At 42.5% G+C, this 26,205-nt stretch overlaps 3 protein-coding genes and 1 long non-coding RNA gene across 10 annotated transcripts in view; 2 read left to right on the forward strand and 2 right to left on the reverse strand.

Annotated features, from left to right (window-relative positions):
* Window positions 1–441: 441 nt before the first annotated feature.
* On the reverse strand, window positions 442–10,097 carry cdk8 (cyclin dependent kinase 8). 3 transcript variants are annotated; one of them, XM_008307992.3, is made up of 14 exons: window positions 9,964–10,097; window positions 8,144–8,623; window positions 6,300–6,375; window positions 5,924–6,034; window positions 5,366–5,506; window positions 4,632–4,689; window positions 4,416–4,547; window positions 4,157–4,300; window positions 3,562–3,631; window positions 3,401–3,473; window positions 3,138–3,235; window positions 2,555–2,633; window positions 2,306–2,464; window positions 442–1,531 (listed from the first exon to the last, which is right to left on the reverse strand). In XM_008307992.3, exons 2-14 carry the CDS (start codon window positions 8,269–8,271, stop codon window positions 1,406–1,408), a joined length of 1,395 nt encoding a protein of 464 aa, XP_008306214.1. In that variant the 5' UTR covers window positions 8,272–8,623; window positions 9,964–10,097; the 3' UTR covers window positions 442–1,405. The 3 variants fall into 3 exon arrangements, with proteins under 3 accessions (XP_008306214.1, XP_008306213.1, XP_024910395.1); XM_008307991.3 differs by lacking the exon at window positions 9,964–10,097 and adding an exon at window positions 9,432–9,535; XM_025054627.1 differs by lacking the exon at window positions 9,964–10,097 and adding an exon at window positions 6,592–6,752 and having other exon boundaries at window positions 8,144–8,274.
* On the forward strand, window positions 9,435–15,713 carry rnf6 (ring finger protein (C3H2C3 type) 6). Its single transcript, XM_025054628.1, is given in 6 exon segments — window positions 9,435–9,557; window positions 10,931–11,086; window positions 11,199–11,210; window positions 11,212–11,349; window positions 11,556–13,000; window positions 13,103–15,713. Coding segments are annotated over 5 exon segments (2,127 nt in total). The 5' UTR covers window positions 9,435–9,557; window positions 10,931–10,944; the 3' UTR covers window positions 13,493–15,713.
* Window positions 15,714–16,619: 906 nt separating this feature from the next.
* The window catches only part of atp8a2 (ATPase phospholipid transporting 8A2), a 53,330-nt gene continuing 43,744 nt past the window's right edge, over window positions 16,620–26,205 (forward strand). The window contains exons 1-2 of one of the 5 annotated variants that reach the window (XM_025054620.1): window positions 16,620–17,027; window positions 25,863–26,040. In XM_025054620.1, the coding sequence (XP_024910388.1) occupies window positions 16,985–17,027; window positions 25,863–26,040 (221 nt within the window). In that variant the 5' untranslated portion in view covers window positions 16,620–16,984. The other 4 variants (XM_025054622.1, XM_025054621.1, XM_025054625.1 and 1 more) reach the window with 4 other exon arrangements.
* On the reverse strand, window positions 17,245–20,952 carry LOC112486855 (uncharacterized). Its single transcript, XR_003049416.1, has 2 exons — window positions 20,285–20,952; window positions 17,245–20,192 (listed from the first exon to the last, which is right to left on the reverse strand). It is a non-coding gene; the product is annotated as an uncharacterized LOC112486855 (long non-coding RNA).

Here is a 26,205-nt window from a genome sequence, read left to right on the forward strand (position 1 = left end):
TCTTAACGTGGATTTGTTTTATTGATATTTATGTGTTTAAATGTATTTTGTACACCAATATAGGCTTCTTTTTTTTACACAATATATACATACACACATATACGTTTTATATTGCTACTGGTTGGGTGTAAAAATACAGCCAGGAAATCCTTGGCATTCAGCCAATGAACCTGCCTTCAAAAAAAAAATTAAAAATTAAACAGTGAATGGACTGTTGACAAGCTTTAGTGAATTGCAGTTTTCTAATTGAAATGCATTTTCATCCCTGGACAAGGGCAATGTTGAAAGCCTGCATACATTATAAAGCTTTCTGTTTGTCATATATTATTGATTGAACATGAATAGTAAATACTAGAGCATGTGTGACAATAGAATAATGTGAGTAAATTGCAGTGTCAACTGGCTTTGCAAATTTGTGAAGAACGTTGGAAAATCCCAGTGTATCAACAATGTCAAGGTTTCCATTTTATTGTCAGGATATTTGATTCATGTAAAATATTTCAATACAATACAGTACAATGCATGATCCATCTGCCATCCTCCATGCCAGTGGTTGGTTTGTGTCGTCAGGATGTAAGGCTCGCCCAAAAGCGTTGAGCAGCTGAGTGTTGGGGCAGCGAGCTGCTGTGCCATTCGTTCCATGAAAACAAAACCATGAAAACCGATTAAATTAAAAACTACTAAAATCTTTTTTGTCATCTTTTTAAAGTCGGAACGAAACGAACAACAAAGAAAACCCTCAATGCCACAGCTGTAAGGTCTCCATTTCCTCCCAGCATGCTTCACAGCAGCTCAGGTCAGTCCTCAGCTGAGGCCCTCATGGGGCCACACACACACGCTCTCATTCCCTCCATCCTTCACACACACACACACACACACACACACACAAAATAGACAGACAAACAGGAGGACAAGGAATCTGTCAACGCTGGCAGTCAAATAGCAGCTTTCAGTCTCATCCAAGCTTTGACAGGAAGAGGGTAAGTAGTTGGGACAGGATGTTGGTGAATGCGTGGGACAGATGAAGAAGACGTGAAAAGGTGAGGAGATGACACCGTGTGATCACCACGTGCTCCTCAAATCCAGCCCATCTTCTCCGGGCTGGTCCGATCACACGTGAACAGTCGAAGTCGCAGCTTTCTTCTCCCCCTCAGCCTCCCTCCCGCCTCATGTGTCACCTGTTGGCTTTTAGTGATGTTTCTAATACTGGGGGTCGTGGTGAGGATTGAAGATTATTGTCCTTCTGCTCTGACAGACTGCTGCAGACAAAGTGCCCTCTGAGAAGGGGTGTGGGTGGGATTTGTTTTCTCCCCCATATTCCCTCAGTACATTCGTTCAGGTGGGCGTGGTGAGGACTGAGTATGGGGGTCGTAAGTGTGCGTTGTGTAAGTGTTGGTGGTATGTTTCAGTAGCGATGGGTCTGATGGGAGTACTGGGGCGGTTGCTGGGAGGTAGAGGAATATCCCATGCTGCTTTGGGGCAGTGATGTGCTTGGTCCAGGGTTCTGGTAGGCAGCATGTGGATTGGAGCGCTGTGAAGATTAGAAATGTTTAATCTGATTATTATCAGGGCAGCCCTGGATGTATCATGATTAATTTGATCCTAACTATTTGAGATTAATCTTGTTTATTAATTTAGATAAAAAAATTCCAGGCTTGCAGAACCTGAAGTTGAAGACCTGCGTTGCTACTTGTTTAATTAATTGACATAGCTACATTAAGATACAACAAATACGCCCACTGGGCACCTGCTGCTGCTTTTGAGGCCAAATGTTCTGGACTACAACGCTCACATGTTGTCATGTTGAAGCCAAGACTCTTCTCCACACCCTGTTACTGAAGAAACAAAGGTGGAGCTCATTTGTCCTGTTCTCCATGGAATTACTCACTCAATCAATCATTTGATTGTCAGGTACCAATTGAACTGAACTGAACATGTCTCCTAAGGCTAAATGCCAAAATGATGACATTTATTTCCAATGAACCATCACAACAAATAAGAACAAGTACAACTGAGACACACTAACTTTGAAATGAAAAAAAAGTGTCTAATCTCATTACAGAACATCACATATTTGATGATTTATGGAGCCCTTCCTGGTCAGCAAGTGGTACTGCAACCAATGTTATTTAATATGATTAGTGTGTAGCTACTCGGATTTAATAATATTTCTTCACCAACATGTCAACAGCTGGAAAACCAACAGGAAACCGCTCAGTAGTGTCCACTGAACAAAATATGTTAAACAGTCCAGTTGTACTGGACTTAACCGCACACATGTAGAGGTTCTGAGTGGGTGACCCACCTGGTAGTCTGAGGTCATGATGAGGCCACCTGAGGTAGTGGTGGGCGGAACAACTCGTACTTTTTTCAGAGGCGGACCCTGGGCATGACTGTTGTCAGGGTTGCCTGTGTGCCCCGCTCCATTTGTGTGGTTGTTTCCCTGTTGCTGCTGCTGGTTCTTCTGCAGGGCGAAAAAAACAAAACAAAACACTGTATCAGTTTGACTGCATGACTTTTTATAGAAACAACATCTGGGAAATGGATTTCCTACTTTGTCGGCCTTGTCCTCTGGTTCCTCCTCTGTCAGGAACTCTCTTTTGGGGTATGGGATCTGACAGCCTGCAAAAACACTGGAGAAAAACAAGAGCAAAAGAGCTCTGTTACCATCAAACGTTCAACAATAACTGGAAGCTGAACAGACTGTGGAGCACACACTAACAGAGGTCTTTTTTTTACTTTTCTGACACTCTTCCACTCTACCCAATATTTCTGTCAATACTATATTTATATTCTCTCTACTACCCGTCGTCTTCTGTTGCCGTTTCCTGTGTCCTACCCGCCCTCATTCATCAGATGTCGGCAACACGGTCAGTAATCAGTTCATACCACCTGATTCCATGCGGATTTGAGCAAGAAAATCCAAACATGTTTGAATGACCAAGACTGAGGTCAGGTCAGGCCAGCTCTTGCAGATTTGCGTCTTAACCCACACACGTGAACAGATTTATAAACAAACTATTTATGCCGAGTGTCCACAAAAAAAGTGCAGACTTTGCCCCACTGGGAATCGTGGGAAAACTCTGGCCTCAGCTTAAAGATACAAAACTGGTGAACAGAATACAGATGAGACTCACTCAGACGTAGGCAATGGCTCCTCCAGAAAGTAAGGGTCCTGCATGGCCTGCTCAGATGTGATTCTACGGATGGGGTCCATTGTCAACAGCTTCTGCAGCTGCAATCAATTCCAATAACAGTGTTAGCATTTAGCTGGAAATGTTTTATGGGAGTGGTGTAATGTCAAGACCAGCTTCATTTAGCACAGAAAATGAATTACGCTTTGTTTAAATGCTATGCGAGGAACTTTTTACAGCTCCATTACTGAGGCATTTAAACTCACCAAGTGGAATGCTTTGCTGTCAGGTTTGACTTTATGTTTTTCCATGTACTTAATAAGGCTGCAGTTTGTGTACCTGAAAACAGAAGAGCAGATTTGTTGTCAGATTTCATAGTTTTCTATTTACATTTAGAGGAAAACTGGGATAGTAGCGTTAAGCTCACGTGTTTCTCCTGAAATCTTTCATCAGCGTTGAGTGTTCTGGCATCTTTTTGATATCCTCCCAGTCTTTATCTGTCAAATAAATATGGGAACATCTTACCATTTAATCCTTTCACATCTTCTCTTTCCTTCTTGTTCATTTTAAACACACGAGCCCTTTGGTGCTGTTAGGTATTACAATTTTGATCTCATGCTAAATTTGCTGAATTACTTCCTTGTCTTTAAACCTCCCTGCATACATTAAAAATGCTGGTGAATTTTTAAACAGAGCACCAGAAGTGAAGCATAAGGAGGAAAAGGGAACAGAAGCAGCTCAAATGAACTGGAAATTATCGGCCCAAATGTCAACATTTCTGTTTGTGACTTTGGCTGTTGGTGAATTGATGTTCAGAGCCCACAGGACACACTGGCCCAGATAAGCAACCTTTAGTAACAAATACATGTTTATAGTACTCCTTTTAACAGGGAATGGAAATAGAAGCATGATATATTTATATAAGTGACAATTATTAGAAAATATACTGGGGGAAAAAACATCCCGAGTTAAAAAAAAAGCTGTATTCTTTTGTATTTTTTTTTCCCACCCCCCAGTCTCACCAGCAGGGAAGCCCATGACATTAAAGATGCGGTCCAGTTGGTCATGGTGGTAAGGATTACTGGTCTTGATATCTTCCTGGCGACAATGGAATATGGGCTCCGACGTCAGCAGCTCTGCAAAGATGCAGCCTATCGCCCAGATGTCTGCAGCGGCACAAAACAACATCAAACCGTCAGTCAAGCAAGAAGTGAAAGTTGAAGTTTACTGAAGTTGACTTGACAAAGAGGCTGGGCATAAAAGTAAAAACACAGATCTCACCAATGGCTTTGGTATAATGCCGAGCCCCCAGCAGCAGTTCAGGTGCTCTGTACCAGAAAGTGACCACCACAGGGTCGAGATCGGCTAAAGGCTTCAGTGGTGAATTAAATAGACGGGCAAACCCCATGTCAGCTGAAAAGGAAAGAAGTGTAAATTCACTCACTGATTCAAATACATAAACAACTTTATGAATTTAAAATAAAACATTATACACACCAATTTTTACTCTACCCCTCTCTGGCCCTTCACCCATCACTAAAATGTTGGCTGGTTTCTGTTGGGGAAAAGAAAAGAGACATTTGTTATTTCATACAAGCTCCTACAGAAAAAAAAAATCAACTCAAGTCAGTAGATCTGTTTGTTCAATTCACTGGATAAAGTCATGCAAGTCATGTACTGTATATTCAAAGTTATGCTGCTACCCCCTAGTGGTGTATTACAGTACATTATCGTAGTGGGGGTCGACTGTGTCCATGCCACCACAATGACTCAGGGAGACAAAGGGAGTTTAAGTTTCCTCAGATTTCCTGGCCACAATGAAGTTGATGAATTATTGTCTTAACACGCTGACACAGCTGTTTTGATGATGTGCTATTTAAGGCTAAATCTACAGAAGTGTCTTAAGTAAAATAAAACAAAGACTTTGGTTCTGCAGAAATGAGTCACTGCAAATTGAAATGAATGATAACAACTGTCAATGCAGAGCTGCTGTATAATTACATAGAACCTAGAGCTGTAGCTGACGTTTGTCAAACCTGTTATGAAACATGACTAGACACAGACTGGAAGTGTTTCACCAGTTCTTCTCAGAGTCTCTGCTGAAGATCCACTGCAGGCTTTTATCAACTGTTTTTAACCTCCTTTTCCTTCTCCCAAAATATTTCCACCTCCTCTTGTCATGCCCCCTCCCGCAACCCCCACCCACCCTCTGCCCCCACCCCTCATCTTACAAGGTCTCTGTGGAGAACCCAGTTGGCATGGAGGTAATGGATGCCATCCAGGATCTGGTAGAGCAGAGACTTCACCATTCCTCTAGGCAACTGCAGTGGCTTCTTGTTAGCCTTGGATGCTCTGTGAAATTTAATAATGTGCTGTGGGGGAGACAAAATAAATAAACAGAATAAGCGACATGCCCTTCTTCTGGATTTGTATAATAACAAATGTAATGTGGCACTGCAGGCAGCATCAATGAGGCCAGTGTTGGTGGCCTGTTGAACCTCTGTGGAAAAACTACACAAATGTTGGGGAGAAGAACAACTTCTTGGTGACACAAATGAGCTCTGGGGAATTAGCAACATGTCATTTACACCTTTAGGATTTAGCTACTTTGCAGATGGAAGATAGGAAATGTGAGTGTATACATATTGTAATACGTCAATCAAAAGCTCCTTTTTATCCATGTGTTACTAAACACTGTTTGGATTGTGTCAGAGGCATTTATTTCAACATTTATTGAAAATACACGAATTACAAAGATTTTTTGGTTGAGTCCGGTGTGTGTAATTTACCCAGAGATCGTGTTCTGCGTAGTCAAAGAGCAGCCATACTTTACGGTCTGCGTGTGACAAGAAAACCTTCTGCAGTGAGATGACGTTGGGATGCTTCAGCTCCCGCAGCAGCTGCAAATATATAAACATATACTGAGCATCAACCACTTCACATACTGCACAAAGATCAAGTTCAGTGCAATAAGTAAAAATGCCCTTTACAACAATGTCAAAAGCTTTGCCTGTTTCATTATGACATTCGTGTCTTGATGCTTTGTCATGTCTGTTACGGACTAAACAAAAACTAATTATTAAGTGACAGCGAGGTCACATATTGCATGAAGCACCCAGGAATGGAATGAACAGTGTTCAAACAGTAGAGCCAAACATTTCTTACTGCAATCTCTCTGCAGGCTGACATGGAGATGCCAGTGCCTTCAATCTGCTTAAGGGCGTAGTCCTTATCATCCTTCCTACAAACACAGAGGCAGAGAATGATCAACATCAAACCAGACTGGGGGCCTCCTGAGAGAGGTCTGCATAGAACCATAAAAAGGGGTGGTGGTGGTGGTGGGGTATTTGGCAGCTGGCACAGGGACTAAGGAGAGATGGACTTGTATTACCTCCAGATTTGTGTAATCAAGCTCACCTCTGAGAATCAAAATAATAGAGAGGGAGAAGAAACAGACCTGCTCTGGCAGCTGGCGAGAGACAAACAGAGCAGAGGGACTGACTCTCACTTGAATGAATCGGTTCCAACCCCTCCCTTTGGCCTAAATCGTCTCATAAACCCAAGCTTTGTGCCTCCTCGGGTCCTGATCAACTGCAGCAGGACAAATGAGCCCAGAGTCTGAGAAACAGCAGCCCCCCACGAAAGACACAAACATCTTTTAATCACTTTGAGGTTCTGCTGACTAGTTCCAGGTGACACTCTGGCTGAAATATTGGGCTTGCTAGCATGAATTCCACTCCTTGACTATAAGGCTTAACAGAGTCAAAATGTTATGAGTGGGCAGCATTTAATATGGCACTACAAATCAAATATATTAAGTAATACATTACATTGTTTATGTCACTGAGAGGCCACAACATTAAAATCTTGAAAAGAAAAGTCAGAATTTTGCATTTATGCAATCAAACCATTTATCTGATTTCTGGTCTGTAGACACAGAACAGAAAAAAAACTCAAAAGGTTATGGGCAGACAGGTCCCAGATGTACTTTAGAAAATTATTTTCCTTTAACACTAACCTGCCGCTGCATCATAAAAGGACTTCTTAAGAGTATGTGGTGCAAAGATGACGCCATGCATGAATTAAATTAAATAAAAGCATTGTTGAGTTCAATGATGCCAAGTTAATTTGTGATGGAACAGAAGAAAAATTTGTTTTTTGATGGAAAAACTTTTCATGTGTCACAGATGACAAAACACATCAGACTGTTTTCAGCTAAAAAAAATAACATTTACTGTTTTAAGTTCTTTTGTAGCAAATATAGAGCTTAATGGCACAATCAAAAAAACTGCAATAAATAACATTATAAATTCTCATGAGAAATGTTGAACCAATGTCAACCAAAAAGTGTTGAATTTGCACAGACAGAATGAGGCCATCACTGTATTACACACATCTGTTTTGCAGTACTTTAAGACAGAGTTAGCCTACTTATCCTACTTTAAATTTGGGTTTGTATGTCAGAATAAAGAAAAATAGGACAATAAATGCACAGACACAAAGGAAGTCTGTTTTCTTTGACAAAAAAGTCCATGCACATGCCAAACACATCGTTCATTTGTTTGCATTTTAAAATTCAACAAAATAGTTTTAGAAACATAGAAACTGTTTTGGAGAAATGTACATTAGGTATGAAACTTTTTCTGCGAGTTCGTCACATGCACCTGCTGTGTCATATATTCAACATACCCCCTACTAAAACTGTCAATTTATCTAAGTAGCACAATTTTAACAACATGAGGATCAGGGAGGCAGGGGACCTTTTATCATCCAAATCGCAAATCCAAACATTATGTCAGAGCCTTAGTAACCGAAAATCGGATTCACCAGGCTCCTGACACTGCAACGTTTTCGGTTGCGTTGCTATTTCTCTAATAAAATATACAACAAGGATCTCCCGCTCCAGTGGTCTTGAAAAGAGAAAATGGTAGGAGTAATTAAAATAATTTTGTAAAGGGAGGGGGTGCGCAGGGTTCACGGGCTGGAGGCCTTGCTGTTCATCAACTCACCCATCTTTTCTCTTGGCTTTGTACACATGACCGTAGGTGCCTCTGCCCACTTTGCATCCTTCATACTCGAACAGGTCCTCGACTCGTTCTCTTTCGCCGGTCAGCTTGACTTTAAAATCATAGTCCATTTTCACAACTCTTCGGCCTGAATAGATCTGCTCCTTCCTTTTAAAGCGTCGCTTTGGGAGGCAACTAAAGCTACTCCAACGAGCTCGCTTTGGTAATTCAGCTAGTTGCCTTCCCCAGCGTGGCTGTTTTTAATCTTTAACCCAGCTTCCACATCGAGCCTTTTAGTTAATAGTTGAGGTGCCGGCGGTAGACGCAAGGAGTCCGGGTGGAAAACGTGCTAAAATTATAATCCGTTCTCTTGTTGCTGCGTTTCCCCTCAGCCGGTATTTGCTCCAAAGAGACGCACTTCAGTCGGTAACGAAGACGTATTGGCGTACGGCACTGTCGCAAAACGTCGTGAAGACCTCCCTGCTGCAGAGAAAGAGATCCAGAGAATGGTCAGATAGAATACACCACGTGGATGTTTATTCCTAACAAAAACAGTGCTGTTGTGTCGTAGACGTCAGTTATATGTATTTAGTGATGGAAAGAAATGCACTTTATTATCAAACACTCCAAATTTCAGTTCTTAAATTTTAATTTTAAATTTTCCACGCTTAGATTTTTAGTAACTTGCTTTCGTATATCTTTCTTTCCTAGTAAATTAAATTAAGTAAAAAGTTGGACTAACCGATTGCGATGTTAAATAAAACATGTGTAAACATCACAATTACTATTATATACGTACAATAAATAAAACAAGACAATTATTTAGATAATTGTAAACACGTCACACAGTGACTGGAACACTGGAAATAATATGGACTTAAACATACAATCAGTTTCATTTAGTTTTTCATATTTTCTTACATGTTAGCGACTGCTCACAATCAATTATGTTATCTTTTGACATAATTAAACAGTGTTTGATTGAATTCAATTCCAACGCTGATAGAGAAATGTGACGTTTAAAGCTGAGATGCGCACAGTTCCAATGCAAGAATTATTTAAAATCCACAATCTTTTTTCCACGCAGTATTTCTTCTGTTGAGAATAACCCCGAGATAAGATTAAATTAGGAATCAATTAACAATCCCCGAATTGTTTAGTAGAATTCCCATATAAATAACGGTTTAATTGCTTAAAATATTATTGCTGTACTATTAATATGTACCGTTTTTATGGGGGGGGAAAGCACAAACTAAAAACCTAAACAAACACTGATAGTTGTTTTGAGCACCTAGGAACTTTGGTCGGTAGGAAGCTTGTTTTTGAACGGACGTTGTGACGCAGCACCTCTGGTCCCATCTTGGTTGGAGAGAAGGCAGGGGAAGGCAAACCGTCCATATTACCGCTGCTTTGTCAGGTACTACATTTCCTTTTATGTCATTGTCAGCTTTTAAGAAATCGTGTTCGATTTGCGTGTCAGGTTTCGCTTATTGTGGGTGCTTGTTAAATCCGTCTGTCATGTAGAAATCTGTAAAGTTACAGTCTTGCTGCTCGCTGACGAGTGAGCTCTCACGGCTAACTACGGTCTGCTGCCCGCTATCGTTAGCACATAGTTAGCATTCACAGCGTTGCGCATTCAAAAAGCGGCACGTAGCTTTGTTTTAGCATCCAGAAAACTGACGAATGTATTTGGCTGATGTCACTTGTAACCCATGGCTGGTATTAATGTCTTATGTATTCAGTTTTCTCATATTGCCGTGAAAATGCTTTGTCTTTACTTGTTTGCCCTGCGTTTACATGGAGGGGACCTGCGTTTGGCTTACCCTGGCCCGCCTTTGTTGGTTGGGGATTGGATGTCAGACGCGTCTGTTGGTGTCTGTAGGCCGTTGATTGGCGGCTAACCAGGATGACAACGCCAGTTTCTTTACATTCCAACATGGCCTTCCGTAGCTACTGTTGCAATCTGGTTCGTTGTGATTCTCAGAGGGACTGCGTTGATTAATTGTTAATTGATGTGCCCTTATTGACTTTGAAGTAATTCCAAAATGTTAGAAATTATTTAACTACCGGCGACGTGCTGATAAATTGGGTTAGCATAATGACTAAAGTCTTCAGCCAGTCTCCTCCTCCTGGAGTCTGTGGCTAGAAAATGGATGACAATATTACTGACATCCATTGTTATATTTAAGCAAAAATAATACCAATGTGATCGTACGTTTCCGAGGTAGTCTACATATTTGTCCCAGTGTCAAATTAAGTCAATAACAATGAATACAGGCGTTTATACAGCACTTTTAATGCCAAAGTGACAGATATTTATCTCACAAGTGTTTCCAACTCCATTCACCATATTATTATCTTCAGATCCAGCCAAAGAAACACAATTCCAAAACAAATACTATGTAGTAAAACAAATTAAAAATCCAGACATATGAAGAATAAATGTGATTTTCCACATCAATCAAAGAATTAGTGCCTAGTTGTCCTCTTGTCTTTTCAGCAATATTGGAAGAATTTTAATACTGTTAAGTGTCATTGATGCACCATATATTTTCCACCTAATAATGACCACCTTCACTGTGCTTTATTTGTCACATCCTTTAAAACTGATTAAAAAAAACCTGTGAAAAGCAGGTAAAGAATACAGTTCTTTCTCTAGACAGTGTGTTGAATGTCTAACATTATAATGACAAAATAATGCTAACATGAGCTTTTTAGCCAAGTACATTGTATCAGTGTTATGATTGATGTTAAGCCTGAGTTTAACACATACGATAATTTGTGTGCCAGCACTTTTCACGGTGATGGACCCTCCCGGTGGGGGAGATGAACGACAGAGACAGGCAGAGCGTCTTCGTCGGGAGGAAGCATACTATCACTTCATCAATGAATTAAGTGAAGAGGAGTACCGCTTAATGAGGGACAGCAATTTGCTGGGCACGCCTGGTGAGAAAACATGCTTCCTTTAATCTTAACGGTATTAAGATTATATATACATGTGGCCAAAAATACCCAACCTTATAAAAATATCCAGTATATGTCCGTTTGTGTCATGCAGGAGAGGTGACTGCTGAGTCTGGAGGGTGCGAAAAAGCGGTTGTCCTCTCAGCCACATTCTGAACAACGCCTCCAGACTGCTGATTCTGGAGAACAGCAAAGCAGCAGCATTGAAGGAGAGGAGAGAGTGGATGGAGGAAGACCAGGCACGGGTATTTGAACTATTTCTTACTGAATTTTTCACGTATAAGCACAAAATTTTAATTCCATTAAACTACCTAGATACAGTGGGCATAGTAACATTTCTTTTACATATATATATACATATATGTGCATATTATTAACAAGTAGTTAGTTAGTAAGTAGTAAGTTACTGAGTCTCACCATTTGTTCACACACATTTTTCACGTTCTTATAGGAGGCACAGAGAATGGAGCAGAGGCCTCTAATGGTGACTCCTTACTGGAGTGGCTGAACACTTTCAGACGCACTGGTAATGCTACTCGCAGTGGACAGAGTGGAAACCAGACGTGGCGTGCTGTCAGTCGGACCAACCCCAACAGTGGAGAGTTCCGTTTTAGCCTGGAAATCAACATCAACCATGATCAGCCAGAACCGGGGGAACATACTGACCCTGCAGAGCTTCCAGTGACCGCCCCCATTACAACTTCACCCTTGGTACACAGTGCACCGTCTCCTACGACCCCTCGCTCCTCAGTTATTTCTAGACCAGCACCGTACCCATCCCCACGTCCAGCGCTCAGTAGAAGGATGCAGACACGACGTATGCGCAGCAGTAGTACATCACTTTCTGCGGGTAACCCTGCACTTCCTGCATCTGAGCCATTACCAGCAGCTCCACCAAGGAGAGGTGGTACTCTGCACTCATTAGTACCTCCTGTTGCTGTTGTAAACCTGCCACTTGAACAAATGGATCCTTCCCAACATCAAGCCCTTAACCCAGAAGCAGAGCAGGGACATGATAATGTTACTGCTCCTACAGACTGTCCAAATGTGTCACCCAACTCTGGTTCTCAGTCCCCATCAGTGGGCCAGGAATCACGTGGAAGTCGGACTCGTTCGCGTGGTCGTTCACGTAGGTCTGCTGTAGGGGGCGGTGTCTCATCCCGCTTGTCAAGACGAAGCCGCTCTCCTTTGCACAGAGTACCTGCTGTCACTTCCCCTCCATCCTCAAGCAGTAGTGTCAGTGGCTCTACTGTCCACACCGTTGAGCCGAGCCATGGCATTAGCTCTCTGTCAGTGGTGACCGGAGTGGAGACTGAACCCGCTGTGGTGCCTGAGCCAACGGTAGAGACTGAACGAGAGAACGAATCAAATGTTATAGGAGCAGGAAGTTCAGCAGCCCGTCGGCACCCAACCATCATGTTAGACTTGCAAGTGAGAAGGATTCGACCTGGTGAAAACCGTGATCGTGACAGCATCGCTAGTAGAACACGATCACGGGCACGGGTTGCTGAGAACACAGTCACGTTCGAAAGTGACAGTGGTGGATTTAGACGCACCATCTCTCGCTCTGAGCGAGCTGGGATTCGCACCTATGTGAGCACCATCAGGATTCCCTTGAGACGCATCAGTGAGACAGGCCTGGGAGAGCCCAACTCCACTGCACTGCGCTCCATTTTACGGCAAATTATGACAGGTTTTGGAGAGCTGAGCTCCCTAATGGAAACTGAGGCTGATTCTGGAACTGTTGCACCAAGCCATACGGACGCTATTGGCACAAGTAACACTAGTCCAGCCAGCCGTCTACATACTAATGAGAGTACAGTTCAGATTGGCGCAGGTGGAGAAGATCAGGAAAGGGTGGGGCTATCGGTAGGAGAGGAGGACCAGAGCAGCCAGGCCAGACTACATACTAAGGAGAGTACAGTTCAGATGGGCGCAGGTGGAGAAGATCAGGAAGGGGTGGGGCTATCGGTAGGAGAGGAGGACCAGAGCAGCCAGGCCAGACTTGGAGGAGGAGGATTAGTGAGCACCACAGAAGCGAGGACCACGAGCCGAGACACCAACAACCTTGTAGAAAACGGTACTCTACCCATTCTGAGGTTGGCGCATTTTTTCTTACTCAACGATGAAGAGGATGATGACCATCCTCGAGGCTTGACTAAAGAACAGATTGACAATCTATCCACACGCACCTATGGTCAGGCCAGTCTGGAGGGGGAGATGGGTCGAGCCTGCAGCGTCTGCATTAATGAGTACGCCCAGGGAAACAAGCTACGACGTCTGCCGTGCTCTCATGAATTCCACATCCACTGCATCGACCGCTGGCTCTCTGAAAACAACACCTGCCCCATCTGCAGGCAGCCCATACTCTCAGTGCATCATGACTGAACGACCATCTCACAGAGTTCTCACATTTACCTGGCTGGCTTAACTGAGCAGACCCAATTTGCATGTACATAGCACCTTTGTGTTTTCTTTTTAATATCCATTTTGTTGAAGTGTAAAGAAGGTTAAACCAAAAGTGTGAGATAGGGGGGAAAGGGAACTGTAAATGCAGAAAATTAACAAAAGTTTATTTTTTTAGACTCCTTGTTTTTGAGCGTTTGGCTGGTCTTTAGGCTTCACACGCCCCTGTCAGTGAATGGAACTAATGCTTTCAGAGCTCCTGTGGCTGCTGCTGTTTCCTCTCACTTTAAATTTGTCGTGACTCCACAAAACAATTCTAGAGTTGATTGATTCAGTATAAAGTGTAAATAAGTGACCCTCACCTCTGTTGAAGGTTTCTAAAGATCTGCACATCTGCCATCTGTTAGGATTTTTTTAACATTAGTTCTTTTAGTGCTTAAATGTGCATTTTTAAGGTGTCTCCTTACAGTCGAGAAACCAATGATCCAGTGCAACATTTTTATGACTGATGTATTTAATTTTAAAAATGTCTTTTAGTCAGTCAGTCTGATATTGTCCAATATTGTTTAGGTCTGCTGCACACATCTGTTTAAATAGTAATGCAGTACAGAATACACATTCTCTGAAAGAACTCACCAGAAACGACCAGGACAGAATCATAAACATTATCCACATGAGCAGCACAATCCAAGTGAAATACTAATGGCATGTGATAATCAGAGGAGTTGTAATTATGAATGAGCAGTGCAATACGGAGAGAAGACAGTATTTTGTTTGTTGTTTACATTCTTAATGTCGGCTTATCATCTCACCATCTTTAAAAACGTCTCGTCAAGACTGAAAATTTAAGAGCCCCGTTGAGAACATGGAGGAAAAATGTTAACATCTTTGTGAGATTTTGCAAAGTAAATTTGGAATCTCGCAGGGTAATTGCAATATAAAAAATGCATGTATTTTTGGTCGAGATTAAGTTTGTTGAAACACGATGTATTTATGGCTTTACATTGTATTGTTGCTACAATGTCAAAAAAACAAACTAATTTGATTACAGAAATTTATCAGTTTACAGTTTAAATACTATCAAACCGATAGGAGAGAAAAACATTGGAGCAGATTCCTGTTGTTTATAGGGGATGTCAAACGTCCGATGTGAAGTTATAGGGAAATATAGAAATGTGAAATTCTCAAGGTAAATTTGTAAAATTTGACCTTCTTGTTAATAAATAAAAAACATAAATTAACAAATTGCTCTCTATCAATGAGTATTATTTTAGATTCTATATGTAGTCTAAAGTTTTAGACTAAAGTTTAAATGCTTATCATAACTTAAAAATTTAAATTATTTTTTAAATTTAAATTAAGTTATAAATTATTAAGTCATAGCTTTATATTTTATAACACAGGGTTTTGTCGTGCTGTACCTTTGTACAAATGAAATATTTTTTGTGATATCTAACAAAGATGTTTTTCCCTTCATGTCCCTCCTGGGCTTCTTAGGAAACCTCTTGGTTCTTGCTATTCAGATACACCCCTTACACACACGCAGACACACAGGTTTTTTTTTTTTTACAATTGATTGTATTATTAAGACAGTTTTGCTCATCATTTAGAAAAATTGTGCTGCATTCCATCTTTGAGATGTTTCTGTGAATCCTAGTTTATCTTTAAAAAGTGCATTGTTGGCAGTGTGTGTCAGCTCCATCGCCAACACTGGGGTGTTACTAATAGAACACCACTGTGTGCTCTTTGTGCTTCAGTTTTTCCATGACATCTACATACGATGGCTCTTTTTTATATAGCACAGATGGATTATTTCACTGGACCACCTGCTCTCTGTTCATCCTCCAGGGTCACTTTCTACACCGTCAGTACCAGTAAACAGGAGATGCTGTCACGAAAACACACTGTTGTGTCAGAATGTATGAAAAGTGAGCAAAGTGTGTTAGGATCAATTGTGTATGCATGTGTGTGTGTGTTTGCGGGAATTGAAGGAATGGGTTTGTTTCCCAACAAAGCCCACGGCTCAGTGGCCCCCCCGTTAGGTGGATTTTCACCTCGGAGACAAAAAGGCAGATTCTGGCCACTGAGCGCAGAAGTGAATATTTATTCTGTTCCTATTTAATGAGATGGAAATCCAGTTTTGAAATACTCTGTATTGTTAAGATGTGTGAGAGTAAATAAAACAATTATAATGAATATCATACCAGGAGTCAGTCTGTTTTCAACACAATGAGATCACTGTTTATTGTAGTTCACTCTCAAATACTGCAAATATCAAAAATTCAATGTAACATGTTTTGGTTCCCAGATAAACACCACTGTACATTTTTACCTGGGTTATAAACACAGTGGTGTCTCAAACAGATAGCTCATGTTGCACAGCATTTGAAATTATGTTTTAAGCACAGCCTTTGGTCCAAACTTCAACACTGTTTTTACATAAGGTATATCTGAGTTCAAATGACCAAATGACCTTTCTCCTGACCTAAGTCTTTGGTATGTAGCCATTTTGTCACTTCCTATCAAACAGCAAACAGAACAAATGTATGTACACACTGATATGTTGTCATTGTTGCACCATTTTATCAACCTTTAGCATGTTTGCACGTATAATTTGATCACTTTCAGCTACCAGTGTAGGTTATTTCAGCTCAGTCGTGCATACGCATCTCATCTTCCGATGCGCGCCGCCGTGATTTACCCGGAACTATGAAGCGAAAAAGAACAAGAGCAAAAAATGCTTTTCAAAATAACTGTATTTAAAAACGTATCATTCGTAATTTTACGAAATGAAGGCTTATAAACTCCTTCATTAATGTTATATTCCGCACGGTTAGCAAATTGGTAATTGTTATTCATGCAAAATATGTATTACAACATTTACATATACACAGCGGTTATAGATTGCTTTTAACAACAACACAGCAATAAATATATATGGTTTATTTATTTGCTTTTCACGTGAATTTTAATGCGAATATAAAATATGTATACATGTAAAACCCATGAACATTGACAAACAAGATTTTATTTCCATATGGAAGTCTAACGCCTTACGTAATTACGAGATAAAGAGAAAATAAACAAATAATTATTTCAGGTTATTACACTGTAGTGCAAATTAAAAGTGGAAATGCTCTGTGTTTTCTGTCAATGCGTACCCTATCTCACTTCGTAAAGCTACTTTTTACTTTTATTTTGAAAATAACTTTAGGAAGTGCAGTATGCTCACAGTTCTTTCGACCTGACGCTGGCTGTAACCGTCTTCGTCAACATCACCGCCGCTGTCTAGTATTGAAATAATGTTCGGTGAACAGAAGCAGCATCAGTGGAGGCCGCAGCTGGTCGCTCACGTAGCGGTAAAGGTCCTCTGCTCTGCCGATGAGCCGTGAGCATGCCACCGCTCCGGCCTCCTTCTCTTCCTCCTCCTCCTGCTGTCCTCAGCCTCACTGATACTCCTTCACCAGCAGCGAGATGTATTTCAACCGGAGAGCCAAGAAGATCCACAGCGAGGGAGGTAACACAGAAAACACCTCCGATGTCATTTAAGTCAAGTCACGACTTGTTAATATAAAATGGCGATCATATCATTATTGCTGTAATTAGGCGAAATAAGTGTAAACAGCGGCCTGTGTTTGACCGTGATTGGCATGATAACGGCTCGCGGTAATGGTCTAGGACTGCGGCATGAGTGCCGTCTCACTTTCCGGCCGAGATTCATTATTTTTACGAGGTTTTTTTTTTTTTTTTTTTTTTTAAACCTCCAGTCTTAGTCATGTTTTGGCACTGCCTTGTGATGCAAGGACAAGCAGACTGCAGGTGTCTGTTCCAGTCCGTCTGCCCTTTACTGTTGACTACACACCGCATATATATCAAATATCATCAGTGGAATTATGAATGTAACTTGGATATTGAAGCTATAAACACATTAAGTGTGAGCTTAGCACTAATTTGTTCCATCTATATCCCGTTATATAATGGTTTTACATTCCTCACTGTCTCATACCCAGTTACTTCACCACTTTCCGGTGTATTATCATCGATCACATTAGGTTATTATTATGTAATGGGAGCTTTTGTTGTCGAACGAAGTCAAGTCAAGCTCTTTTAGATCCTAGTCTATTTATTTCTTCACTGACTTAGTGACCACGTGACCCTCTTAAGAGCTCTGACCTCATCACCTGATAGGCTGCCCACGGCCATGGGTGACCTGTAAAAAACATGGTTGAGACACTCGTTCACATGGAGCGTGCTGTTGTGACGCCACAGTTGTACTGTTAATGCTGTGTTTCCCAAATACCGGGTCGTGGCCCAGTAGTAGTACATATGTCAATACAGACAGTGTGGGTACATTCTTATTGGTCGCACTGTGAAAACTCAAGTCTTTCTTAAAGTACTGCTCCGGTGCTTTCAGAAGTTACTAGCTTTATTCAGAGGGCTTCCATTTTTTTCACAATGAATTTATAATTATAATATTATGATCTATTTAATGAGCAAAACCAGAGCACAGGATACTGGTCAAAACCTTTTGATAGAAGTTATAGCTGAGATTTTTTTTCACGTCAAAATACATTAGAATACCTGCCAAGACACGAGAGAACAACTTCCTCCAGCCAAGATATGATCACATGATCACTGATCACTGATCACACGCACAACACGACTCGTCTCATATTCAGAGTTCACAATTATTTTGACAATTAATATTGAATATGTTTTCATGGCTTCCCCAGTAGAAATCTGAGCATCATTTATTTGTTGTCAAAACTGTATTGATACTGACAGTTTACACCACCTTTGGACCCATTAATCGATGGGTCATTTAATTATAAATGACAGATTCATCCATAATACAACAAGAAACAGTTGCAAGATTAACTGGATCCTACACAGAGCAAATCCGATTGGGCAGTCCTAGAAGAGGCAAATGGCTCCTCATGGGTCTGGCACATATTGCATGCCTGCATTGTTGTTGTGGGTGTGCACGTGAGTGTGTGTGTTTGTATGTGTGTTTGGCTGCATAGAGCTTCCAGAAATAGAAACAACTTGTAAGCAGAAGTGAGTGCCAACTGGTCATGCTCTCTTTGGACTAGAGCTTTCCCAGATAGTTGTTTGATTTTTAACTCGATTAAACTGATTGACCTTTTCACGCAGAGGTGTGTCCTGTCCTGTTTGTGTCAGATGAAAGGTCAAAAGTTAAAAAGCAGCAGCAAAATAGATTTTTTCACAGTATGGTGATGAAGAGCACGTTAGCGTTCAGCATTTATGTGATGTTGACAGCAGTTTGTCGTTCTGGATTTCTGTGGTCGTGACTCAGTCATGTGCCAGAACATCACTTACCATCACCCTCTTCTTAATATCAAATATCTTTCTTTTTTTGTGGTCATATTTAAAGCACAGAATAAAAATAGAAGGATGCACCTCCAGTTTGAGCATCCTTCGGTACGTATTCTATACCAAGCGGATTCTCCATGTGGACTTGCCTGTAATCTCCCAAACCCTGACCTCTTGATTCCTTGCTCCAATTAGTAAGCCCTCACATCCCGGATGATGACGTATGTCTCCACCAATCTGTCACATTTACTCCAACACATTCAGGATGCACCGTGGGGGCTATAAGAAGGCCTGTCAAAAAAATCTATTTATTGTGCAGTTGAACGAAACCTTCAGTACTTAATGTTAGCTGTAGCAATAAATGGCAATAATTAACCTGAAAAAGTACCAGAGAAACCAAGTTCTCTATTTTAAAAATAATTTATTATCACCTTGATGTGGTGTGTAAAGGTGCATTGGTTTAAGTGGTTATTAAGCCACTTAGTAAATGTAAATGTATCTAAAATGGTGATTTCCCGAAGGCTATTGAACATTTTAAGGTGAAACGTGCTGCAACATAGTTTTTGTAAGGATCCCCTATGGAAATCAACGTCTCATGACTGTGGTATTATCTCAGTTTAAAACAGTACGTGCAGCAACTGCCAACTGTCGTCACTGGCATATGTTTAGGGAAGATAATGACACGTTGTCATGGCTGCCAAACTACCGTAGATGCATGTACTGAGATAGAGAGACGCCGAATTGAAGCAGTGTTGCAGTTACCCAAGTTTGACACTTGAGGGCACTCCAGGGCAAGCCACTAACCTTTTGGTCAGTCTGCGTGTAGAAGTCAGATCTTCATTTCTGCAGGCATGACTGTCATTACGTTGTCAATGCTTGAGTCCCACAGATACATTTTCAGTGCATCTTTTGACATTTAGCCGTGTGTGCTATGTGTAAAATGACTTGTTGTCTTGTGTTGTTTTCTCCCGCCGCGGCCTCTTTGGTGCCCACAGAGCAGTTAGTGTTGGCCACCATTAGGCAGGAGACTTCTGATCTTCAGGAACCAGACCAAGGCGATGGTGCAACCATGCACGCCCGCCACAGAGACAGGTTTGATAAAAGTGAGTTTGCTCAAATTTAGACTGGATGACGCCCCAGTTTGTGAGTCCCGAGGTGCATGTGGCCATGCCCTAGGCGGCGGGTAGGAGCAGCTGCTTCCCAACCCCCGGCCCTCATGAGCTACATTATCTAGTCACTGAAAGTCTCTGCTTGTGGGTTTAGATTGAGTGGAACAGCTGTGGACTGTGAAGAACCTGTAGCTCCTCTGGGCCTGGAGTGATGAATGCTGTAGGACTTAACCCTCTCACTGCATGTAAAAATAGTTGGGTGAGCACTCGTGTCAGGGGGTCTTTACTCAAAAAAAAAACACAACATTTTTGAAGAGTACGCTTTACTCACTTGGACGTATGGACACAGCATGTCTGAATACACGCGTACACCAACACTGCATGTACGTAAACAACTGCAAGCTTGTTGTCTAGACAGCTGGGTCTGAGAAGGAGCTGCATGCTGCATGATGGAGCTTTGCATGATGTTGGCCATTACAATATGTTCTCATGTGTCTCTGTGTGAGAGAGAGTTAAACGTTTTCATAACTCATTATGAATTGATGCTGGTGACTTCGTCTGTCTGTGCGTGTGTGTGTAGAAGCACATGCAGACATGTGTTCTGTGTTGCAGACTCACTTGTAGGATTAGATTGTGGATTAGAATTGGGTGAAGTTGCAGAGCAGATATAGAGGAGATTATGATGCTCACTTACTTGTCCTCTAAGAGGCTTTCTCACAGGCCCTTCGTCTGTACTACGGTTATGCTGGGAAATGTACTCACTACCACGTAGTGATCGATGGCTGGGCTTGGATGTGTCAGGACCTGCAGAGTAGGAGCAGCAGAGAGCAGGACAGCCATGGCAGGAAGTGGTCGCCCGGGCAGACGAGGCTCTGTTGGTAATAGTTCTTTGACCACACAGCAGGCTAATTGGCCGCTGGATTATATGATATGAAGAAATAATGTTTAATATTTATTCATGTTGTTTTTACTAGTGATTATTAAAAGAGGAAATTGGGGTTATCGGTACATGGTGTTGTACATGGTAATTGGGGTTATCGGTACATGGTGTTGTTGTTGTCTTTATGGTGTAACGTATGTAGACCAAGTCCACCTGTTGACTGAAAAACAAGATTCAAAATTTGACTTGTTACATGATTAGTGCACAAGACCATCAAGGACAGCTCTGCATGTGCAAAAGAAAACTATGGTTACAGTGATCACCTCTTAATATACTGAAAATATCATTGGGCACTGGTACGTAACAACTGTTGTCTGACAGAACTTAGAAGCAGTGTGATGTCTGACAAGGAAGTGGTTCATGTTGCGAAGGTCTTGTAATGATGATTTAAACATAGTGGGAGGTAAAAAGCACATCTAACCACTAACCACTGTTAGACAGGTTTTGTAGCAACAGCTCTCTGGACTGAGAGGCTCTGAATAATTGGCACATTCTCTGATTTACAATGTTTCATTTATCTCAGTAGTGATTCACATCATTACTGAAATAAATCAACTGCAACTCCCACTGTAGAGAAACCAAAAGTGGCCGATCAGCTGTCTTCATCAGGACATGTGGGATGAACAGCAGCCTATCAGCTGTGAGTATTTGTAGCTTTTATACTACTGCTGTGTTTTTTTTAAGGAGTAGCTATTTCCTCTGTGGCACTATTTATGGCAGTTGTTTGGATTAAAAGGGTTAGCAACTACAAACCTGTCTTTGTTCCATGGAAAACAAGTGTGTGGCAGTTAATGGCATATTTGTGTGAGAGGGCGACACAGTGAGTGGCTGATAAAGTGAGTAGTTTCTCAACATGACGCTGGTCATTTGGTGAAATATACTCTGCTATACTTGAAAATGTAAATGAATAATTCAGCCAGTGTTCATCTAAATTATTCAGTCGCCTCGCTGGATGTTGGTGCAACACAATAAAATTAATGCTGTGCTAGGTCTTTTTCAAACTATTTCGTGAGAGATTTAACTTTGTCCATAATAGTCAACCATTTGGTGTTTATTGGTGAACTGATCGCACTTTAGTAGGTTTATAAATTAAAGTACCGTAACTGTAATTCTTGGGCATCTGCAATATTTGCTGATCAGTGCTGTTGAATGTCCATAGGGGAAACCCTGTAACTCACCTCAAATTCTTTTAGTCTATGTGTTAACAGCTGCTTGGTTAATAAATACACAAGTTAAGGTTATCGGACCCTCGGACTTCGGTGCTTCAAACGAAGCCGGCCTGGTCGTGGTCTGCTGGAGTTTATTGCTGGCTCATCAGTGGCACATCAGTAATGAGTGAGGAGGTGACCCCATCAGAGATGAGTAACAGAGGCATTGATCTCCTCCAGAAATGAATCAGAGCCAAAGTGCGATGCTGAGAAAGCCATTATTGATCACGTGGAGGGGTTAAAAAGTAGAAGTCGGGGGCCTGGGGATCTACTGTAAACAGCTCTGCAAGCACAGAAATGGAAAGATGTATTTGGGGGGGGGGTCTGCCACAGGTGCAGGTAGTGGAACATGATGATTTAAGGGTGGGTTCCTTAATGACTGGAAAAAAAGGGGATGGCATTAAGTTGCAGGTGTATTGCACTTCGACACTTTAACCTTGTATCATCCTTAATCACAGGCTTTTATTATCTTGATTGACTTCACTGCCCTTTGCAGAGTGGAGTTCCCGTCTCGCTCTTTTAGCTCTGCAGGTAACAGCCTCGTCAGAGATACCAAACGGAGAGATAAAGTGTTCATTATCAATTTGCCAGGGTAGACTTTGACCTTTGCTCTGTGCTCCGCATGGGTAGAAGCTCTGTGTGCTGTTCAAATGTGGAATGTGAAGCCTGGAGTTCCAGTTTGAAGCTGCAGTGTAACTGAAGTAACTGAAACATGGAGACAAATGTGTGTGCTATCCCACAATCCTGATTAATCCCGTCAGCCCCGGTGACTGTGTTTTTCACTGCAGCACTGTTTGGATTTCATGTCATCTGTTGACATTTGCACACAGTGCAGGCAGTGATCTGTTCAGCCTCAGGGACTGATCATGGAAAATCATCACACCGACGCCGCACTTGAAAGTGAGAGAGCTGCATACAGAATGATCAAGGAATTGAACCAACATACTTCTCCTCTGACCTGCACTCAGTAATTCTTCTTTCCTGTAAGCACAGCCTCTCCATATCCCCCCCTGTTGGAAAGTCTAATGTGTCATCAGTGAAGATGGAACAGCGGTCGGGGTTATCCCCTGGATAACCCCGCCCGCCCCGTGTCCAGGCCCTTTTACAATTCCCTGCCCCCTGCAGCAGAGCCTGCATAAGTGGAATATAACCATATTACCCTAATTGATTGATGTAGGGAAGGGGGCACTCAGAGGGGCGTGGGGGGGCTGGAGGGGGGTTGACGTGTGTAGACGTGCGATTGTAGTGCCGCAGAAAGTTTCAGGGCAGCGAGAAATCCAATGCCCCGACCGCTCTGCCAGTGCTTATTCTTTACTAAATTATTGATGCATTTGGTCTGTTGTTGTTTTCACTTACAGTCACACACACACACATACACACAAACACATACATACACACACACACAGAGCACTGATGATTCAGCGATCCCATCATTTTCAAAGACATTACAATAAAAATGCTAGGAGAAATATTATTATTGGAGAGCACTATAGAATTAGAACGAAGTCTCTGAAAGGTTTGGAAACCGACTTAGTGAAATACTCTGGATTTAGGCTCTCTCTCTCTCTCTCTCTCTCTCTGGAGTGTGTGGCTCCTTGAAAGCTAGGACTTTAAGATTTGAAGAGTGTCTCTCTCTCTCTCTCTCTCTGGAGTGTGTGGCTCCTTGCTTGCTAGGACTTTAAGATTTGAAGAGTGTCTGAATATGTGTTTTTCATCCAATAGCTGTCTGACTGAGGGGTTGGGTTTCTTTTTTTAATTTATAAATACAGTAAAAAAAAAAAGTGACTGAATGTCGACATGAAAACCACTCTCCTTGTGTTTGAGATCAGATCTTCAGAGTGGTTCACAGTGAATTGTTTACAGATGGTGTGTACGATTGCTGTGTGAGGCGTCCCCACAGGAGAACGCAACAAATGGAAAATGTATTTCCGTGTTGTGACCTCGCATAGCTTTTACAGTGTGCAGTCGTACCCTGTTCTTGTAGGCTTAATGACCACTTAGACCTCTGCACGCCATATTACCCACTCACTAATTCGCACATACTATTTGCAAGGCTTCTTCGATCACACATCTTTTATGTTGTGGTCAAGTAATGGCTCGGGGACACATCAGCATGACGGCTGGCTGAAACCCTGGGCCTTTAAATGGCCGTATGTACTGAACCACGGCATGTAAAGATGACTTTTATGCATTAAACAATGTTTAGTTTTTTAAACCTCAACTACATTAGGAAATTAGTGATAATAGTTTGATACCTGTTAGATGTTTATAGTTAAAACTCTGCTTTTGAGGTCAAGGATGTACCAGTTTAAAGGTCTGTTGCCTTTTCTTTAGGGTTTTAAAGATATCCTTTGAGTTGCATTACTACCACCTTGAGGAAATTACTGGTAAACCTTTTCACTCATGCTCAGGGCAGTGTAGCTGCAGATGTTTGTTTGTTTTTTTATCCCTGGATACTCAATCTTTAATTATTTCAAATGCACAGACGCTGTACAACATTTCATTATGGAACAAAAAGGAAAACCGTTATTTGGAACTTTGGGATCTTACCTTGGTAGTGTAACAACTTCTCATCACCTGAGAGTATCAGTAGAGAGCAGAGACCTGTTGTGTGCCACTGTGAGGCTGTTGCACGTGCGCAACAGGGTCGTGTAGTGATCTCCTGACATGAATGGATGGCCTCTGGCTCTGAGCTGTCATTTGACCCCGTCGGCGACTGCAACACAACACCTCGGAGTGGGGACATCGGGCTTCTGGCCCTTTAAATGCGGAGTGCAGCGGCCGGCGTTCCCCCTCCGCGGCGCACTGAGTGACAGACTGGAGGAGCTCCATATGGCCCCCTCCCGTTGTCTCGGTTTGTAGTATCCCAGCATCCCACGGGAGGAAAGCGGGGTTTGTGGCGGTTAAACTGGGCCAAATTAAGGCTTCCGTATGCGGCAGGTTGACAGATGACACGGCGGCGGAGGAGCTCGTATAATCTGTCAACGGGAGATCCCACCTCAGCTGCAAGGACGATAGAGGAGAACAGAGGAGGCGCGGCGGAGCTGCTGCATCTGTCCTCGCCCAGGTCTGCTGTTGTTGGACCAGCTGAGTAAACTCTCTCTCACACTTTTTTCTCTGTGCGTCTGTGCGCAGCGCCGAGACGCTCACTCTTCTCCGGCGTAAGCTGCGCCCTGCTCATGGAGCACTCGCGTGGGTGAACGTGCGGAGATCACGACGCGTTGAAATGGTTGGAGACGACAAAGGCAGGCAGCCAGGCGGGAGGAGCAGCAGCAGAAGGGGAGGCAAGGGGGGAGTCTGCGGGATATTAGACGCGCGTTGCATCCTTTGCTACTTTGTTTTGGATCCGTGGTGTGGTGGGAGACACTCTCGAATCTCCCCTGCGCTCCGCACGTGGAGGAAGTTCGTTTACGCGATCATAAAGCTGCGTTTGTTCGCCATTGTGCATCTCTCAGCACATCCTTTATTACGCTGGGGGTCCCGTGGGCGTCACCGAAAGCGCGGCTGTGCGCATTTAACGGTACCTGCATAATAACAGTGACAGACAGAAGGGAGGAGAAGGAACAGGGAGGAGGGGGTGTTTATAACGCGAGACGTCACTGAGTCAACCCCACCGACCTGAGCACTCACAGCGGGAGCAGATCTTTGGTACTCGTCGGTCGCCTTTTGAACTGTAAACCCGGTCTATGTCTCTCTGTCATTCTCTGCCTCTCCCTGTCTCTCTATCTGTCTCTCACCCATTCACTCACTCACTCACTCAGCCTCGCCTCTCTCCCATCAATCCAACGGTGCAGGACCCGCTTGCTCGTCCGCCGGTTACCGCAAGGCAGATGATGAGATGTCCGGCACCACTTCCCAGGCGGATCCCATAGATGCCACGGCGCGGACGGTGCTGCTCAACCGACCTCAGAACACCAAGTTCTGTGACAACCATGTCAGGTAAAGTGAAAATGAAAAACTCATTAACTTTGGCTCATCACGGCAGCCACGGCAGCGCCTGTGTCCGCCCCTGTGATTCATTCATACTGATCGGTGTGGGGTTTCAGTTTGAGTTCATTGCACCTGCAGCTTTATCTGAAGGATCAGGAGAGAAAATTTGACCAG

The sequence above is a fragment of the Cynoglossus semilaevis genome, chromosome 3 (assembly GCF_000523025.1).
Source record: "Cynoglossus semilaevis isolate Cse_v1.0 chromosome 3, Cse_v1.0, whole genome shotgun sequence".
Taxonomy (NCBI): domain Eukaryota; kingdom Metazoa; phylum Chordata; class Actinopteri; order Pleuronectiformes; family Cynoglossidae; genus Cynoglossus; species Cynoglossus semilaevis.